This window comes from Leucoraja erinacea, chromosome 4 (assembly GCF_028641065.1).
Source record: "Leucoraja erinacea ecotype New England chromosome 4, Leri_hhj_1, whole genome shotgun sequence".
Lineage (NCBI taxonomy): Eukaryota > Metazoa > Chordata > Chondrichthyes > Rajiformes > Rajidae > Leucoraja > Leucoraja erinaceus.
This window is the reverse complement of record NC_073380.1, coordinates 14,062,666-14,078,763: the sequence shown is the minus strand read 5'-3', so window position 1 is coordinate 14,078,763 and position 16,098 is coordinate 14,062,666. Positions and strand designations below refer to the sequence as shown.

The 16,098-nt window shown below is 43.5% G+C and overlaps 1 protein-coding gene across 17 annotated transcripts in view; it reads left to right on the top strand.

The window, feature by feature from the left end:
* Window positions 1-16,098, top strand: part of epb41l3a (erythrocyte membrane protein band 4.1-like 3a) — a 171,194-nt gene that overhangs the window by 78,745 nt on the left and 76,351 nt on the right. For all 17 annotated transcript variants that reach the window (XM_055633729.1, XM_055633724.1, XM_055633725.1 and 14 more), the window contains 3 exons: window positions 6,479-6,583; window positions 11,464-11,506; window positions 14,305-14,380. In XM_055633729.1, the coding sequence (XP_055489704.1) occupies window positions 6,479-6,583; window positions 11,464-11,506; window positions 14,305-14,380 (224 nt within the window). The remainder of the gene's footprint in view (window positions 1-6,478; window positions 6,584-11,463; window positions 11,507-14,304; window positions 14,381-16,098) is intronic.

The following is a 16,098-nucleotide window of genomic DNA, read 5'->3' as shown; positions in this document are numbered from 1 at the left end:
GAGGTTACAATTATACTGAAGATAATGGGGAGTGGTTAGTAGTGGTGAGGTCACTATGTTAAAGGAACATGCACTGATCTACATCCTTCCCCTTGGAAAACAAAGCATTACAATAATGACAGTGCAACCACGACTCATACGCTAGGAACAGACAAACGCGTGCACCGGCAGGAAACAGTTAAAACAGCTAAGCAAATTCCCCGTAGTGTACCGGCGGTTTGACCAACCGCCCGGACCGTGTACGCAGCCCGCCCTCCCCCTCCTCCGCAGGAACAGCAGGGACAGGAGCAGGAGCGGAGGCAGGTGAACGAACCGGAGAACGCGCAGGAGAGGGAGGATGAGGTGACCGGGACAGCAGCGGGCAAGCGAGCGGGCAAGGCAGGTGAGGGCGGAAGAGCAACAGGAGACCGGGGCACAAAGAGCTGAGAAGGTAGAGTCCTGGGCATGCGAGGAGCGGTGGACAGCGAGGAAGGAACCGGTGGGGCAAAAGGGGCCACAGGAGGCGGAGCGGGCTCGTTGACCAGCAGCAAATGCTGGCGGGATCGGCGGTAGATGGTACCCTCGTAGTCAACGAGGTAAGACCGCGGAGAGTCGGCAGAGCTGGTGACAACAGCCAGCCGGGAGTGTCCGGAGGGGGACCGCATCCGGACCACCTGGCCAGGGAATAGACGTGGAAGGGGACGGCAGGACTTGTCATGCGAGCGCTTCTGGATATCTTGTTTTTGGGCAATGCGCTCCTGGACAGCAGCAGAGGACGGCAGGCCGCAGGGACCGCTGGGAAACTGGGATCGGAGGGCGCGTGGTGCGGGACATGAGCCGCTGAGCAGGCGAGCCCAAGGCAGGGTCACGGGAAATATTGCGGAGGGCCAAGTAAAAATCCGACCGAGAAAGTCTACAATGCTCCAGCAGCTCCTTGGCACTGCGGACGGCACGCTCAGCAAGGCCGTTGCTCTGCGGGTACTCGGGGCTGCTGGTGTGGTGATGAAAGTTCCAGGTGGCAGCGAAAGCACGGAACTCCGCGCTCGAAAACTGGCTGCCGTTGTCAGACTGCAAACTCGCAGGAGAGCCAAAAGTTGTAAAGGGGCGGCGCAGCTTCCCAATGACAGCAGCAGATGTGAGGGAGGGGAGCTGATCCACCTTGAACCAGCTGGAGTAGGAGTCCACAAGGACCAGGAAATGCTTGCCACGCCACTCAAAAATGCAGTGGCGACTGCCATCCACGGCAGTTCGGGGGCAGGCTGCTGCAGGAGCGGCTGGCGCTGCTGATGGGGAGAGAGGCTATTTCAGGCAGAGCCATGCCGGGCCAATAGAACTGGCTCTGGGCCTGGGACAGAGTGGCCTCGGCCCCGGGGTGGCCGCTGTGAGCGGTTTTGAAGTAGTGGTCCCGCAACGCAGTAGGAACCACAACCTTGTGGCCCTTCACTACCACTCCGTCGTGCAGCACAAGCTCGTCCCGGACCAGGAAGTAGGGCACGGCACCAGCCGGCAAAGATGAGCGACGGTCAAGCCAGCCACGAAGGATGACGTCGGCAAGCTGCTGCAGGGCAGGATCCTTGGCAGTGTGCTGGACCAGGGACTGCATCTGCTGTGAAGGCACAATATTAACGTTTAGCACCATCAGGTCAGACGATTCGTACGGGTGACGGGCAGTGGACGCCAGCGGTGCGCGGGACAGTGTGTCGGCCACGAACATGTCCTTGCCCTTGCGGTACACGATTCGAAACGTGAAGCGCTGGAGCTGCAGCATCATTCGCTGCAAACGGGAAGAGGCAACGTGGATCGGTCTATTCAGGATAGTGACCAGCGGCTGGTGATCGGTTTCGACAGTGAAGGTGTTGCCCAGGATGTAATCCTTAAACTTCGAGCAGGCAAACACCACGGCGAGGAGCTCCTTCGCGATGTGAGCATAGCGCTGCTCAGCAGGGGTCATGGTGCGAGAAGCGTAGGAGACAGGCAGCTGCAGTCCATCGTGGAGCTGCAGGCAGGCGGCACCAAGACCGGACTTCGAGGCGTCGCAGGTGAGGACGATGGGACGCTTCAAGTCAAAAATCCTCATTCTCATTTCCTTTTCCTCATCCAAGTTAATAATGAATGGAATAATAGTTACTTCTGAATAAAAGACTGAGTGAGTCATTGTTATCATTTGTTGACATTGGATTAACTGTTGGCTTTAATGATTTGAAAGTAAATGCTGATTAGATACAGTGTTGATTTTAGCGTGTCTACTAGTGCTCTGAAATCAGAACCTGCAAGTAAGAATTCCATTGTTCCATTTCGGGACATATGACAATAAGACATTCTTGATTGTTGACTTGAATATCCTGTGCCTTGATTTCCAACGACTGTGCAGTAATTTACAGTAATGGTCAATGGAAGTTAAACATAATTTTCGGTACTTTCTGAAAAAATGTGCTCCAGTACTTAGTCAGGACAAGTCGAGAACAAAAAATGTAACCATTTAAGGACTGCATGGTTTTCTTTCTTCGAAGAGTTACATGCATTAATTTAATGATTCTAAGGGAAACGTTCCCCATAATAGAAACATCGGCACCAAAGGGTGCAAATTTAATGTGAGTGAGCAGTCAGTGGGTTGGAGGGATTGTAAGGAATTCTGCTTTCACCCAGAGGGTGGTTGTAATCTGGAATATTCCCCAAGGTGGTGAAGGAGGCAGGTATTCTCACAACATTACAGTATCAGAACCAGAATGTCAATTACCAAGGCTTAAAAGGGTGATAAGTGGAATTAATATAGATTGATGCTTGATAGTCTATTGTCTATAGCCGAAGGGCCTGTTTCTGTGCTCTATGATTATGAATGCGTACTTGATCATTATGGCCTGGATTTTGCGAGGATGAAGTCTATGGAAATGTTTTAATTGAATCATTCCATGTTACCATAAACATACTGAATCTTGCTGGGATTTTAACAAATTGCTTCAAATTGGATTTGAGCCCCCCTATTGAATTATTGTTTTTAAGACTGCTTGTCTTAGTTAAAGAGAGAAGGCAGGAACGGGGGGGAGAGGGGTACTGATTGTGGATGATCAGCCATGATCACATTGAATGGCAATGCTGACTCGAAGGGCCGAATGACCTACTCCTGCACCTATTGTCTATTGCCAAATTAAAATTACCAACTTAATCATTCTTGTAGGGAATATGAAATATATGAACAATAGGTTCCATTTCTCAAACCGGTTCCTCAAGTCAAATCTACTATGCATTTTGATCATGACTGGTGTACTTTAATCGCACTTATCATAAACAGACCTCATTTGACCTTGCCTCAACAGCATTATGAACAAGGAGCTGCAGAGTTCCATGGCAATCTGTGTCAAGAGGCTCTTCCTAATATCATTTTTGAACTTTGATACTGTTGATGCCTAAGTCTTGTGATTTCTCCACCAGGTCAGAAATAATTTTTCTCAAGGTACCCGAATCAAATCCTTTGGTCATCTTAGATGCGAGCTAATGCAGCCTTTGATCGTTATTCAAAGGAATACCAGGTCGTACTCTGCAATGTCCCCCTAATGTAACCATTTTAGGCTCAACATTTTACTGTTGATTGTGTCTAGCACTACTTCCAAGGCTTGTGTACTTGATATAAGATGCCTGGAACTGAATACAGATGGTGTAACCAGTAGTAACACCACTTCATCATTGACTTTTATCTCTGTGACTGGAATACTTTTACGTGACCTATTTAACTTTTCTTTTGCCTCAGCAATTACGTCTCTTGCTGTTCTTCCACACTTTCTCATATTATTTAGAAAAAACCGTGCTTCAAAGTGATGATCAGGCCGTTTTTCCACATGAAACTCCCTGCCATTTTTGCCCTGTTCTTCGGTAACATTCTGCTCCCAGACTGCATTATTTGCCGTGTTTTCAAATCATGTCCATATGATATAGGACCCGGATTAGGCTATTATTGACCCATGAAGTCTGCTCGGCCATTCAATCATGGCTGATCTATCTTTCCCTCTCAACCCCATTCTCCTGCCTTCTCCTCGTAACCTTTAACACCCTTACTAATCAAGAACCTATCAATCGCCACTTTGCAAATGCCCAATAACGGCCTCCGCAGCTGTCCATGGCAATGAATTCCACAGATTCACCACCCTCTGGCTAAGGAAATTACTTCTTGTCTCCTTTCTAAAGGTACTTCCTTTTATTCTGAGTCCGTGCCCTCTGATCCTAGACTCTCCCACTCGTGGAAACATCTTCTCCACATCTTTTGAGCATCTCCATGCGGTAATTTGTCATTTGTAAATCCAGTGAGAAACTGTGGCCACAGTGTATCGTCATCTTTATTCTCTCTTCCAGCCCCTCAATCATTTCCTATTTGCCTCAATGAATCTGTTCCAGTTTTATACACAGTTTTATTATGTCTGCATTGTAGAGCCTCATTCAATAACATCCAGAATTTATGTAAAAGGCCCTTGAGCTCTATCTTATCTTACCACTTTGGTTCATTTTATTCATGAAATAACTGTGTAAAGGGGCATGGTGCTCTCAAATAATCTTTTCCTTCTCTAATCAGTTCATGCTTGTCTGAGTGCCATATAAGTAAAGGGTCTGAAGAAGGGTCCTGATCCCATCTGTCCATTTCCCTCCGCTGCTTGCCCTGCTGACTTCCCCCGCCATTTTGTTTGGTGCCTTTACAAGTAGAGCTGTGAGTAATAGAATTGGTCAAAGCACTATTCTATGTTTTATAAACTATCCTCTTTTTTTTCTCTGAAGTTTTATACTGGGGTTGAAATTTGGCTTTGATCCAATTTTCAATTCCTTTCAATGGAAAATAAGACATCAAGTAAAACAGTCTGCCAAAATTGCAATTGCCTGCCTTGCATTTCACTAAATACCTCTTTCTAGTCCAGTATCTATCCCTGGAGCAGGGTGGCAGAGATGACATGTCCACTTTCCAAGATGCAGTCTTGTCAATACTTCCCAGAGTTAAGAGGGCACCATGCAGTGCAATAAAACATCGCAGTTTCATGGTCCATGATTACTTATTTGGTTACCTGTGGAGAAACTTTGGAGTGCTATCCAGGAAAATAATTTCATACAAGAGTACATTGGGTACGCAAAAGAGAAATAACTGTGCAGAATATGGTATTGTAGCTACAAAAGAGAAAGTCTAGATTAAAAAATAGCATCGGGGCACAATGGGGTACATTGGGAAATCAGGAATACATCCGTAGCACTTAAGAGATCAGTTTAAGAGTCCGATAACAGTGGGGAAGGTGGTACATGCTTTCAAGCCTTTATCTCTGCCCTACCTGAGAGAAGGGAAAAGAGAATGATCTAGGTGTAAGTGAGCCTTGATTATGTTGGATTCTTGGGAGGGAGGAGTCCGGGGAATGCAGGTTTGCATGACAGACTGGGCTGCATCTACAACTTTGCAATTTCTTCTTCTTCTTCTTGCGTATGGCGTGCACAGCCTAAAGTTGTAGGACAACTTGTTCTATTTGATCTTACTGGATTGTGCACGTCGAGTTGATTGCATTCGTCAAAACAGGGCAGACCACGTGAAGGTTGCAATCTTCCACCCCACTTTGCAATTTCATGCAGTCTTATGCAGACCAGTTGCCATACCAAGCTGTGATGCAACTGATAGGATGTTTTCTATAGTGCATCTATAGAAATTGGTGAAAGGGATTGGAATCATGCCGAATTTCTTCCCATCTTCTGAGGAAGTAGAGGCATTGGTGTGCTTGCTAGCCATAACATTGTCATGGGTAGGACCAGGTAAAATTGTTGCTGAAGGTTAGACCTAGGAACTTGAGTTCTCGGCCATCTCCACTACAGCATAATTGATACGGACTGGAATGCATATTCCTCCCTGCTTCCTAAGTAGATGACCAACTATTCTGTTTAGCTGATATTAACCATTAGGTTGTTGTCTTAACACCATGCTACAAATCCCTATCTCCGTCTCCCCATTGTTCGAGATCTTGCCGATTGCAGTGGTGTATCATCTACAAACCTGTAATAGGGATTGCAAACATGGAAATGGATGAAATGAATCTGTCTTTCATCACTGTGACCCTCTGCAATTTTGTTCCAACATTTATTTGACCATTTAAAGGGAGTATCCTGCAGTCTTTCAAATTTCAAATTTCAGAGTAGGTATCAGGGAAACTAAACTCATTACTGAATTCAAAGGAGTTTAAGTAAAAATGCATGGAACTGCAGCAAATAAATTTATTAGAGACTTTTTGTAATTATGCGTAATGTAGGGAGTACATGGAAGTGAATTTTATCGTCATAAGTTCTGGTGAATTCAATGAAAGCTTTCCTTTTAGACCAAGCAAAACAGCATGGGTTTTTTTGTGACAACCTATGTGTTTTAAGTTTTTGTTTTCAATTTATATTGTACATACCTTTCATGATGGTAAATCCCAACAACCTGTTTAATTTTCCTCCTGATTAGTGTCACATCCTGTATTGATAAATCTATCTTTATATTTTCTGACAGAAACGAGCCAAGGGACAGGTTCTCTTTGATAAAGTATGTGGGCAGCTCAACCTTCTGGAGAAAGATTACTTCGGTCTGTCATTTCGGGACTCTGAAAATCAAAAGGTATGTTGAATAGTTGGGTTGATTGAACGATAATACATTTTGTGGAAAAAGGAGAGATTTTTTTCTCCGTCTTGCTGCAGCTGTCCTGGCATTCACTATCTTGATATCGTAGCTGTGTTTTATGTACTTTTTCTGTCTCACTCCATTGATTTTGAGAGAAATTGAGTTAAAATAGATTTACCATGAAGACCAAACATCACAAATGAGTGAATTTCGGAAGTTCAGAGGTTAGTTAACACACACATTTTAAGAAAATGAAGGATCAGCATTCCATTGTATTCTGTGTAATCTAGGCAAGAGGTCACCAAATCTTAAAATATGGATCTAACTTAGATGCTGTATGTTTTGTTACTCCAATTTAAAAGGTCTTTGTGGAACTGAAACCTAAGAATGGTTATAGCAGATTTCCACTAAGGTGTGAGAGGTGGCATTGGAGACAACCAACGTAGACCTATCTTCAGCTGGTCCACATAAATGACAAGATCTTTGTCAGATGGGGTTCTGCAGCAGTCTTAACACATCTGATAAGGTGCTCCTGGAGTGAATGAATGGAGCTGAGGGCAAGATCAGATGGCAATCATTATGCCATTCGATCTGATTATCTGGGACAATCTGAAATTGTGGCACATATCTTACATCCATTGGAACTGTTTAAGAAAGAACTGCAGATGCTGGAAAAGTCGAAGGTAGACAAAAAAAGCTGGAGAAACCCAACGGGTGTCAGCATATATGGAGCGAAGGAATAGGTGACGTTTCAGGTCGGGATCCTTCTTCAGGACAAAGGATAAAGGGGAAATCCTTTAAAACCGAGATGAGAAGAACTTTTTTCACGCAGAGAGTGGTGAATCTCTGGAACTCTCTGCCACAGAGGGTAGTTGAGGCCAGTTCATTGGCTATATTTAAGAGGGAGTTAAATGTGGCCCTTGTGGCTAAGGGGATCAGGGGGTATGGAGAGAAGGCAGGTACGGGATACTGAGTTGGATGATCAGCCATGATCATATTGAATGGCGGTGCAGGCTCGAAGGGCCGAATGGCCTACTCCTGCACCTAATTTCTATGTTTCTATGTCTATGTTTCAGTGATGTCGGGGGGGTGGGGGAGCGGGTAAAGGAAAGGAAGAGGAGTTCCAAACCAGGGCATCAGAGATGTCCTCATTCTTTAGGGAACGGGGGTTCCCCTCTTCTACTACAGATGAGGCTCTCACCAGAGTCTCTTCTATATCCCGCAGCTCCGCTATCACTCCCCATTCCCCTACAACTACAGGACTGTTTGGAGTGTAGACTGGGCAATGTTCAAGGACTCGGCAACGGACTTGAACAAATACGCCACAGTCGTTACAGACTTCATTAAGAAATGTGTGGAGGACTGCATCCCTACAAAAACCTTCCGAGTGTTTCCCAATCAGAAACCTTGGACGAACTTTGAGATCCTCACTCTTCTGAAGACCAGACACCGGGCATTCATGTCTGATGATACAGTGGTCTACAGGAAGTCCAGATACGACCTTGGTAAGGCCATCAAAAAGGCCAAAAGGGACTTCTGCTCCAAACTGGAGGATGAGACAGATGTTCGGCAGCTGTGGTGGGGCCTGAATGCAATCACCTCCTACAAGGCGAAATCAGGAGGCAGCTCGAATGTCGGCGAAACATCACTCCCTGATGAGCTCAATGTGTTTTACGCACGCTTTGATAGGGAGAACACCGATGTGCCTTCCCGAGCCCCCAATCGCTGTGATGGTATTTCAGTCTCAGTCACAGAGGCCGACGTCAGGAAATCCTTCAGAGGGGTGAACCCTCGAAAAGCGCCTGGACCTGATGGTATACCTGGTCGTGTTCTAAAAACCTGTGCGGACCAACTGGCTGGAATTTTTATGGACATTTTCAACCTCTCACTTCTGAGGTCTGAGGTTCCCACCTGCTTCAAATGGGCAGCAATTATACTGGTGCCCAAGAAGAGTAAGGTGACGTGCCTCAATGACTATCGACCAGTGGCACTAACGCCGGTGGTGATGAAGTGCTTTGAGAGGCTGATCATGGCGCAAATCAACTCCTAGCTCGACAAAAACCTGGACCCATTGCAGTTCGCTTACCGCCACAACACCGATCAACGGTGGATGCGATCTCGCTGGCCCTCCACTCCGCACTGGACCACTTGAACAACAAAAACTCATATGTCAGGCTGTTATTCATTGATTACAAGTCAGCGTTTAATACAATCATCCCCTCCAAGCTGGTTACCAAACTCGCAGAACAAGGTCTCTGCGCATCCCTCTGCAATTGGATCCTCGACTTCCTCATTCTCAGACCATAGTCTGTTCGTATTGGTGAAAATGTGTCAGACTCGATAACAATCAGCACGGGAGCACCTCAAGGCTGCGTGCTCAGCCCCCTGCTGTACTCACTCTATACTCATGACTGCATAGCCGGTCACAGTGCGAACTCCATCATCAAGTTCGCTTACGACACCACTGTTGTGGGACGTATCACTGATGGGGATGAGTATAGAAGAGAGATCGAGCGACTGCCCATATGGTGCCAGCACAATAACCTGGCCCTCAACACCAGCAAAGCCAAGGAACTGATTGTGAACTTTGGAAGGAGTGGGATGGGGACCCACAGTCTCATTTATATCAACGGGTCGATGGTTGAAAGGGTCAAGAGCTTCAAATTCCTGGGTGTGCACATCTCTGAAGATCTTTCCTGGTCCGAGAACACTGATGCAATTATTAAGAAAGCACATCAGCGCCTCTACTTCCTGAGAAGATTACGGTGTGTCGGTTTGTCAAGGAGGACTCTCTCTAACTTCTACAGGTGCACAGTAGAGAGCATGCTGACCGGTTGCATCGTGGCTTGGTTCGGCAACTTGAGCGCCCTGGGGAGGAAAAGACTACAAAAAGTAGTAAACACTGCCCAGTCCATCATCGGCTCTGACCTCCCTTCCATCGAGGGGATCTATCGCAGGCTGCCAGTATCATCAAGGACCCACACAATCCTGGCCACACACTCACCTCCCTGCTACCTTCAGGTAGAAGGTACAGGAGCCTGAAGACTGCAACGACCAGGTTCAGGAATAGCTATTTCCCCACAGCCATCAGGCTATTAAACTTGGCTCGGACAAAACTCTGAACATTAATAGCCCATTATCTGTTATTTGCACTTTATCAGTTTATTTATTCATGTGTGTATATATTTATATAATGGTATATGGACACACTGATCTGTTTTGTAGTCAATGCCTACTATGTTCTGTTGTGCTGAAGCAAAGCAAGAATTTAATTGTCCTATCAGGGACACATGACAATAAACTCACTTGAACTTGAACTACTCGTAACAAGGGCAGAGTCCCCCTTGTCCTCACCTTCCACCCTACCAGCTGTGGCATACAAGATATAATCCTCCGACATTTTTGCCACCTCCAACGGGATCCCACCACTGGCCGCATCTTCCCATCTCCTTCCCTTTCTGCTTTTCGCAGAGACTGCTCCTGCCGTAACTTCCTGGTCAATTTGTCCTTTTCCACCCAAACCACCCCCTCCCCTGGTACTTTCCCTTGCAACCTCAGGAAATGCTACACTTGTCGCTTTACATCCCCACTCAACTCCATCCAAGGACCCAAGCAATCTTTCCAGGTGAGGCAGAGGTTCACCTGCACCTCCTCCAACCTCATCTATTGCATCCACTGTTCCAGGTGTCAACTGCTCTACATCAGCGAAACCAAGCGCAGGCTTGGCGATCGCTTCGCCCAACACCTCCGCTCAGTTCTCAATAACCAACCTGATCTCCCGGTGGCCCATCACTTCAACTCCCCCTCCCATTCCGAATCAGACTTTTCTGTCCTGGGCCTCCTCCATGGCCAGAGTGAGTTCCACCGCAAATTGGAGGAGCAGCACCTCATATTTCGCTTGGATAGTTTACAACCCAGCGGTATGAACATTGACTTCTCCAATTGCAGACAGTCCTTGCTTTCTCCCTCCTACCCAGCTCTCCCGCAGCCTATTGTCTCCGCCCCTCCCTTTTTTTCTCGCCCCCCCCGCCCCTAACATCAGTCTGAAGAAGAGTCTCAACCTGAAACGTCGCCTATTTCTTCGCTCCATAGATGCTGCCTCACCCGCTGAGTTTCACCAGCTTTTTTGTCGACCTGTCCATTGGAACTGGTACTGCAGTTAATATGGTTGAACCAGTTTACCACATGCTCAGGGCAGGCAAGATGTACTCTCCTTCCCCTTCAGAGATGGCAGGTGGGGGGGCGGGGGAGATACGGAATTGATGGGATATAGGAAGATGAAAAATTGGTCACCGATGATCAACATGGACGAAGGGCCTTGGAAGGATCCTAACCCAAAACGTTGCCTGTTCATGTTCTCCAGACATGCTGCCTGAGTTACTCCAGCACTTTGTGTATTTTGGTGTAAGCCAGCATCTACAATCTCTTGTGTCTAATGAGTCTATGTTGTATGACTATGATTATCTATATATGTAAAACTCAGTTATATATTAAACACAAAAAACTGGAGTAACTCAACGGGTCAGACAGCATCTCTGAAGAAATGGAATAGATGACGTTTCGGGTCAAGACCCTTCGAATTTGGTCCGAAGAAGGGTCTCGACCTGAAACATCACCTATTCCTTTTCTCCCAAGATGCTGTATGACCTGCTGAGTTACACCAGCTTTTCGTGTCTATCTTCCGTTTAAACCAGCATCTGCAGTTTCTTCCTACTAATTATATATAGGTTTTATGGTAAACCATTATCAATGTAATTGTTTTTCTGAATTAAACTAATGCTTCATTTAGTGGTAATCATAAGAAAAGATTTACTAGAAAAGGTTCCAATCTATTTTTTTGTTCTAAATTAACCTATATCCAAATTTCCATATTTTAGAACTGGTTGGACCCGGCCAAGGAAATTAAAAAGCAGATCCGAAGTAAGTACATTTTACTACTGACTTGAAATGCTACTGACACGTAATGATCACTGAAAGAATACATATCTTCTGCTTGTGTAGAGAATATTTCTTTCCTTCACATTCTGAGATTTTAAGACTCGTAACCAACCCTCAAAGGGTTTTCTAAAATATATATTTTTTCATTTTCCCATTTAAGATTTTTTTTGTTTTCATCTTATATTTGAGATGAACCTGCATTGAATTATAGATAATCTGCTTTTCTGAATTACTATTTAATTTTAAACAGTAACCAGAGCTGCTGAATTAGGGATGAATGATGTGGCAGAATAATCATAATTATTAAATTGTGAAATTAAAAATTGAAGTGATTATGTACTTACATTATGACAATCTTTTAAACATTAAATATCTCCCTTGAAGAGCCTGTAACCTGCTTTAAATATCTTATTTGTTCTTAAATATTTTTCATTTTACTTTAGTTAGAATGTGAAGGGCGTATAATGGCCACGCTGTTGAATACAGTGTTTGGATTCACTGTTATCCCTCTCTTAGAATGTTGTATCTTTATGGTGCTATACTTGTATATCGTTGCATTTCGTTGTTTAATGCATTTCGTTGTCTCTGTACTGTACACTGACAATGACAATTAAAATTGAATCTGAATCTGATATGAAGGTGCAATTTGAAATGAGATACAATGTCCATATTTGACCTGTTTCTTATATCTCCTGATCCCAATTCCATAACAGTATTTGCTTCAGCATGGGTCTGAAACTCTTATCAACTCCTTGTCATCTCTGAGGTTTCCCAGTTCTATCCTGACAGGAAATCCAGCTCTTTGCTTCAGCATGGCTCTGAAACTCTTCGCTTACTTATCTAACCTTCAACTCCTATGTAACAAAATCCTTTCATTTGTCCCAGTTCTATCCAAAAAACTGGAGAAACTCGGGTGCAGCAGCATCTATGGTGAACTCTAGGCCGCAACAGCTCTGCACCGAAGGGTTTCGCTGAATTAATGGTTGCCTAACCTTCGCTCCATATATGCTGCAAAATCCAAGTTTTTTTTTGTACCTCCGATTTCCAGCATCTGATTTTAGTTACCTATGATTTTAGTTACCTGTAACCTGCTTTAAATGTATATCACAGCCCAGACTCCTTTTACTTTAATACCAAACCGCCCTACTCCTCTTTCTGCTTCGGATTTGCATTGACAAACTCATTCATCAAAAATGTAAGGTTGTAATAGAGGTTATGTTACATGACTGACAATGCACAGCTCCAGACTAATAATAAAGAATCGTGTGTTCTGCAGTGGTTATTTGATTAGCAAATCGTTTCATGTGGCTGTGGAACTGTTCAGGAAGGTGACTGCATCAAGAAAGACATGAACACTGCCAGGCTTGTCAAAAATAGTGTTGTGGACTTTTACAGACTCTCCTAGGTCTGGAAGAATTCAGATATTTATTTCAGTGTGATTTTTTTTCCCGAAAGAATAACCTACAAATTCATTAACTAACAACATTAAAAGTGTAGTTATTTACCCGTGTTCATATATAATGACACACTACTCTGTTATACATATTTCAGTAGTAAAGTTACTGATTAGGTGTAAATGAACACCATAGTTCATGGTAAATAGGAATGTTAGTGTCTTAGAAGAACCTAAACAGTTCATAGATTCTACACATAACTGAAACAAAAACCAGATGGTGGAATGCAAGGTGTGAGACCTGGGAAGAGAAAGCAATGATGGGCAAGGTAGACCTTATGTAGGGGTAGAGAACCAATGATTCAGATGATTATAGGGGAAACATTATTACGTGTAGTGCGCTTGTTTGATAAAGGTGTCTTTCTACCCGTAAAGTTATGAAAATCAAAATGATGAGTATTTTGAAAAATAATTGTATTCAGTTTTTAAAAAAATGTTTAACAATCTGTAGCTGTAGTCCGTGACATATATTGTAAGTGCAACTGATGTAGGCCACATCGTTCTGACTTGTCCTGTTTACTGGAGCATGCAGATATAGTGTTGGACTACATTTTTCCATATACATCAGTTTTTTTTAAGTTATTGTTCACTATTAAATTGGCAATGGGGGCGGATTGAAATCATGAGCCATATTGCTGTAATTTAACTTTTTATTTTATCACGCTTCAATCAATGTGAAGGTTGACAATAAATCAAAGAATTATTGCAGGCTGACAACTGTGATGTGAGATAAAGTCATTGCACATCATCATCCTCCTTTGCATAACAAGCTAATGCTTGAATTCTAATCAGACACGTTTATGGTCCCTTTCACTGAGCAGCTGTTCACTTGGGTATCAATTGAACATATACTTAGTTAATTTAGGCCTGGAAGTTTTCTTCCCCACTATGGAACTTTCTCCTTCCTAAATGAGAAGTAAAATTCCATAGTGGGGAAGGAAACATGAAATCAACTTTTTTTTTAACTTAACACTTTGAAAACTGAAACGATTGCGTATTGCTTCTGTCTTATTACGTACTCCTGTTGTCATGATAACAGTTTTACAAAAACATCAGATGCACATTTTGATAAAATGATTCACCACGATTCATACAATAGTAATTTCTTGAAAGAAACCATCATGAAAATTGGGGAGAAGGGCATTTAGAACAATTTCTAATAAAGAACCAAAGCCGTGGGTATCTTTTCATTTCAGAATTGATCCGAGGTAAAGTTGTCAAAAAAGCGCTGGGCGTATTACTAGTGAAAAAGCATTTCTTAAAAGTAATTATTTCAAAGGAAAGCTTAAATCCTTTTTTTTGTTTGTAATGATTTGTCTCTATCTAGGTGGTTTGTGGCAGTTTGCATTCAATGTGAAGTTCTATCCTCCGGATCCCGCTCAGCTCTCTGAGGACATCACAAGGTGAGTGGGGAAAAAATGCTTCCTTTGCCTCCAGTTGAATCGACTTTGGAAAGAGCTGTTTTGTAATGACGTTCTATGGAGAGATCCCGAGAGGAGAGTTCAGGCCATGCATGCATAGTGTGTTGAGGCCCATAAAATTCCTATCATCCCATCAGTTACATTTAGTTAAAATCAGTGGTAATCATCAAACAAAATAAAATCATGCTAAGCAGGAATAAAATCAAGCCATACACGAGAATAATAGGAAATGCAAAGATAAAAATATCAATGTGCAGAATATAGTTTTACAGTATTACAGTTACAGAGGCAATGCAGTCTAAACTAAAACTCACAATGAGGTCGTTTGAAAAATCAGGACTACATGCCAGCTTATGGGGGGACTGTTCAATTGGCTAACCTAGGGAAGGAGCTGCTCCTGAATCTCGTGGTATGTGCTTTCAAGCTTTTGTATTTTATGCCTAATCAGAGAGGGGAGAAGACGGAATGGTTTGAGTTGAAAATTATTCCTGAGGGCAACGTGGCGTGTACAAGGTGCCAATTGTTGGCAGGGGTGGGAGCTTGGAGGCTGTAGGCTGGTTTGTGTGATGGACCGGGCTACATCCACATCTCACTATAATTTTTTGGGCAGAGCTGCTGCAAACCAAGTTGTGATACATCTCAATAGGATGCTTTCTGTGGTGCGAATATTGAAGTGGTAAGAGTTGTTGGAGATATGCTGAATCTCCTTAGTCTTCTCAGGAAGTAACGGCATTTGTGTGCTTTATTGGCTATAGTTTCAATGTGGTCGGTCCAGGATAAATTGTTGGTGATATTTACACCTCGCTTCCTGAAGTCATTAAACTAGCTGCTTCGGAGAGGTTAAAGATGTCCATGAATAGTCCTGCTAGCTGGTAAGAGCAAGTTCTGAGGCAGCTGGGGACTCCATCCAGACCAGTTGCTTTCCACAGTATATAATATCTCACAGAGGTATGAACATGAGATGAGGGGAAGGAGAATTGAAAGAGGAAGAAGATGGCGATGTTGGAAGAAATAAATTTCAACGACATTTTGAAAGAAACAATTATGTCAGAAGATAATGGATGAAATCTTGAAATAGAATGTGATGATTACAGAATCTTTCTTATTCCCCGATTGCCTGAAGCAAAGACCACACAATGTAACCAATAATCTTCCAACCCAAAATATATCCCGATGATATATTATACAGATTGCAATGCTCTTACCATCCTGGTAGAGCTACATTAAGGATAACTTCATTTAATTTCAGGCTGTTGGGCATATTAAATATTGCCATCTGCCTTTTTCCTGGGAACCGTCTTCTCATTTTGTACTGTACAATTGTTGCTTTGCAAGATGACAGTAAAGGTTGGTTTGATTTGATTCCTGCTGAGTGCTTTGAACCTGCCTTCTCAACAATCGGCAGTGTATTTCATTCTGTGTGATTCTCCAACATCTTTCTGAATGGTTTCCATACCACAGAGGATGTACATTAGTTAATGCGAGAGTTTTATTTCACTTCAAACTTCATGTACTTTGAAAGCTTCACTCAACACCCTGATTCAAAGCATATTTTAGAAATACTTAATTCATGTTATCTTACAAACGCATTAAGGACTTTTTAAAATTTTCCTATATCTACAAATTAATACCACAGATATGCATCAGCTAAAATTTCCCAAAAAGGGGAAGAATTCACTACTCAAATATGATAATTTGGA